This window comes from Tupaia chinensis, unplaced genomic scaffold (genome assembly GCF_000334495.1).
Source record: "Tupaia chinensis unplaced genomic scaffold, TupChi_1.0 Scaffold150006_1, whole genome shotgun sequence".
NCBI lineage: Eukaryota > Metazoa > Chordata > Mammalia > Scandentia > Tupaiidae > Tupaia > Tupaia belangeri.
In genome coordinates this window covers 4557996-4562524 of record NW_006209847.1, presented here as the reverse complement: position 1 = coordinate 4562524, position 4529 = coordinate 4557996, and the positions used below count along the sequence as shown (strand labels likewise).

The 4529-nt window shown below is 42.8% G+C and overlaps 1 protein-coding gene across 1 annotated transcript in view; it reads right to left on the bottom strand.

Annotated features, from left to right (window-relative positions):
* Positions 1–2002: 2002 nt before the first annotated feature.
* NEMP1 (nuclear envelope integral membrane protein 1) overlaps positions 2003–4529 on the bottom strand; it is an 18840-nt gene continuing 16313 nt past the window's right edge. Inside the window, exons 9-10 of the mRNA XM_027769631.1 lie at positions 3194–3235; positions 2003–3107 (exon numbers count right to left, since the gene is read on the bottom strand). Coding sequence (XP_027625432.1) covers positions 2927–3107; positions 3194–3235 — 223 coding nt within the window. The 3' untranslated portion in view covers positions 2003–2926. The remainder of the gene's footprint in view (positions 3108–3193; positions 3236–4529) is intronic.

The following is a 4529-nucleotide window of genomic DNA, read 5'->3' as shown; positions in this document are numbered from 1 at the left end:
CCCTGTTACACCATGTCTTCTCACCAAAATAAAGACCCGAGTCAGGAAAAGTCACCCTGGAGGCAAGATGCCACCTCACTTGATAGCTATTTTGAGGAAGGCACTCAAGTCTCCAGAGAATCCTGAGGCCACTTGTACAGTTGAACTATTTTTTCAAATCAACTTATGCTCAAATATGCTAGGTCCCGATTTCCATAAATACATGGTAAAATACATTTCAGAAGTTTTAAGAGCTCTTCGTAGAGGGATAACATTTTACAGTGTACATAATTCATAAAAACAAAAGTTCCCCAATATAAAGTCCCTTTTACCCTGCAACTTTAACCCACAGCACTACCCAAACACTGCTCTTTCTTCACTCTCTATTCAATGCCTCTTGTTTCCAAATGAGGTAGTTATCACTTCAGGACAGCTTAAGGCTGGGGAAACACTGGTGGAAAGAATAAGTTGGCCACCTGGAAGGGAGTCTCAGAGCTGACATTTTGGAAGTCAGCAATGGAGCCCAGGGCCTTTCAAAATTAATCTGCTAAATGGCTGGTCTGAAGGAGACATGATGGCTTTAAAAACAAAGAAATCACCTGCCTTCCCCATGATCACGGCAAGTCATTAAGTCTGATGCCATGAGCATTTGTCTTCCTGGCTAAAGTAATTACAGTTTGGTTTTTTTTTTTTCCAAGGTACGAGGGTGAAGATCACAAAGAAAGCACCAAGCCAAGATACTTGGGAATTTGCTCCCTCATAAATGACACTGCTGGCTTATGAGGGTACTTTCCGATGGCAAAAGGATTTGAAACTAATGCCATTGTAATAAAAGGCAGCATGCGTGGAAGGTCAGAAATGGAATTGCAAATAAGTGAAATAAGTTCATGGAAAAATGTGTCTGCTCCTGATGGTTTGGACTGAGCACCCAGAGGCATGACGAAAACCCAGAGATCCATTTCCTGGCAAGCAAATTGTGGCAGTTATATAGCTATCAAGGAACTTCATAGATAGTTTAGGACGTACAAAATAGCCAGATTTGGGGGCGTCCAGGTGGTGAGGAAAAGCTGAAAGCAGTAAGACAAAGGAAGGGAAGGAAAAAGGTAGTTTCTTGATTCCATAGCAACTCAAAGATGTGTGAGCCAATGACAGGGAAAATGAAGAACCTATAAAAAAGCATGTAAATCCCTTACACAAGATCATTTCTCCTAGCTGGCAGGAATAATGTCAATAATAAACCAAGGAGAGGAAGGCATAAGAAATGAAACGAACCTGAACTGTACAGACTTAGGTGAGAGAATGGACCCTTCCTGAAAGGGCAAAGTAGAGCAAGGAGGGACAGGAAGAGAATAACACAATTTGTTTTAAGGTTTGCCAAAGGGCATGAGCATTCAATGGAGACAGTGAAAAGGAAAGTGAGAAATCACCCCCCCAGGGGGCATGGCCACACTGTAATCCCTTCTCTCCATTCTCCTCCTGGATTTTGGACATGCACGCACGTGGACCCGGTGTGATTTTCAAGCCAGGACTTGAAACACAGTCAGCCACGTAGGAGTCCAGCACCTTAAACATTAAGACCATCTGCTGACCCTGCAAATATATTTTTAGATAGAATTCAAAGCTAATATAATAAAAAGCCCAAGAGACCTCATCTCCAGAAGAGCCTAGAGGCATGTTCCAAAAGCCAGTAGGACTTAGGACATATCTGAGAATGAATTCAAAGCTCAATACAACAGTGCCTAGGGCTTTAATGAATACTCTACATTAATAAATACGTACAGATCCATAGGGCTTGCCATTCTGGAACACTTGCTAGTTCTAGACTATGAGTTTGGGTTTTTTATGTTTTGTTTTAAAATTACTATAGGGCATGTGCACTCGCCAGAAAGAGACATACAGAGAGAGAAGGAATGTAAGAAAGCAGCCCCTGGGGAGATGACCACCTTGCAATCCCTTCTTATCCACTCTACTCTCAGAATTTTGGGCACCCAAGCACAAGCACCCAGCATGTTTTCCAAGCCATCAGGACCAGACTCAAACTGCACGATCAGCCATGTGGGATCAGCTGCCTTAAGTACGTCTCCAGCTGGCCTGAGTTTGTTGTTTTAAAAAATACATTCAATTACAAAACAGGACAAGACAGGGCCAGCCGGTAGTGCAATGGCTAAGCACTGCACAGAAGCCGGCTCCCACATGGTTGACCAGGGTTTGTTCCTGCCATGGTGGTTTATACCCAGAGCATGAGTGTGGGTACCTGGGATCCTGACAGGATAAAGCATTGGAGAAAAACGAATTGCAGCATGACCAGCCACTGTTTCAGCAGAAGGTTCTGGTGGTGGAGGTGAGGGGGGTCCCTCACCCCCAGTGGCCCCTTTATTCTCTTGTGCATGCACACGCACCCTCTTGCATAATGAAGAAGACAACAAATGAAAATCCATTTTCCTCTCAAAACAATTAAATCAAGAAGTATTCATTCTAAAGTCACTGAAATAAAAGCAGAAATGAAGGGGGCTCAGGCTTGTGGGCTTTTCTCTAGATGATGGGGCCCATAATTTGAAAGCACTACTGCAATTATAACAGTTCTCACTTCAGAGGGCCAGTCGCAGTGACAGAAACCATGGTTGAACCTTCTTTTAGAGGAGCTAGAAAAACGTGCTATCTGTGGCCACCCAGTTTGTCTTTGGAACATAAAAGTAGACTTGGATAGCTTAACCATCAGGAAGCCAATCACCGCAGCGTTTGCAGTTTGATCCACTCTCCCTCCTCAGGGATCCCACAGAGACCACGAAGACCATTTCCAGAGAGAGGCCTACTCAGGACTCTCATTTCAATGAGAATTTCTGTACCTCTCTCATCTGGTTTCAAGAGGTTGGAAGCAACTGCACAACACATGCAACAGGACCACCAAGGCACCAAGCCAGTCTACATAAAAATAACTGACCACCCTTTAAGTCAGGATGTTGTTCTGTGTGATAGCGGGGCACTGAGAATCTGAGTCCTCCTCCACAGAGGATGTTTCCTCGAAGAGTTCATCCTGGTCAATAATGCTCCCTAATCCATACTCCTGCTCATGGACGGAAACTTCATTTGGTGTGAGGTGGAAAGAGCCCTCCACAAAGTCAGCAAATCTGGAAAAGAAAGGTAATATTCATTAGGAATCTACCTCTGTCCTTTCTGGTCCCCCTTCCCAAACTAAGAACAAACTATAACTTACTTATTTCTTTTTTTAAGTTTCCTATTGGGTACATGTGGCTCACTGGAGACAGAAAGAGGGAAAATGAGAAAACAGCCCCGGGGGATAGTCACACCACAATCCCTCCTCCATTCTCTGCTCAGGATTTTGGGGGCACGCATGCACATGCACATGCGCACACACACACACACACACACACACACACACACACACATAAACACACACGCCATGTTTTTCAAACTGTCAGGGCTCAAACTGTGTAGCTGACCTTGTGGGATCCAGCAGACTTAACCATATGCCACTGGCTGGCCCCAAACGGAAACTTCTGATATGCTCACAGTTCAATCTAGCCAACATCCCTGACCTTGCTCTAGTAGGTAAGTAAACTAAAGCAAGAAATAAGAAGAAAGGAAAATTGGGATCATAGAGCAACATCCCCCACAACTCCATCCTGCTTAATAAGCACTGGCCTAACCTTTTTAATATGGAAGTGCTAAGGTTTCTTTAGTCATCTGTAATCCTGATAAGGGAAGATTAAGAGGCATTACACAGTTATTCGTGTTTATGGCTCTACGAACTTTACACTATCAGATTCTACATTAAAGCTTCATATACTCATTGGTACAGTTGCTGCCAACTAAAAAGGAAAAAAAAAAAAAACTCAGGAGAGTAATATGAAACTTTCAAAGGGGAAATTAATATGGTGCTAGAATCTTCCCATCTCAATGCTACGGTCAAAGCTAAATAGTTTGAGGAAACAGGAATCAAGCTACCACTTAACAAATGATGATACATGTACCTTTCCTTGACTATTACTAGGTTAACAGGAAAACAAAGGCCACAAATACAACATGATCATTAAAGTACGATCTCTGAGGGCAAGCAGGTAGTGGAGTGGTTAAGGGCGCTGGACTCCCACATGGTCAACTGTGGTTCAAGTCCCAGACCTGGAGGCTTGCTTTCTCACTTTCTTTCTCCCTCACTCTAACATGCTCTCTCTCGCTCTGTCCCTCTCTGGTCAAATTAAAATAAATAAACAGATAAATAAATGAATTTAAATAGTTCTTTTCTTAATAAAATAATTCTTTTATTTTTTCATAATTTTTATTTATTAATTTTTACTATTATTTATACATTTAATCACTATACATTGTTTAGATTGTAAAGAGACTTTACCCAGAGTGACACACACCTCAGTCAAGCAATAATGCTTTTTTAAAAATAATTATTTATTGGGGGGCCAGCAGTTACATAATGGCTATGTCGCTGGACTCCCACATAGTCAACCGTGGTTCAAGTCCCGGACCTGGTGGCTTAAACTCATGCCGGGCGCGTGTGCGTGCATGCCCAAGATCCC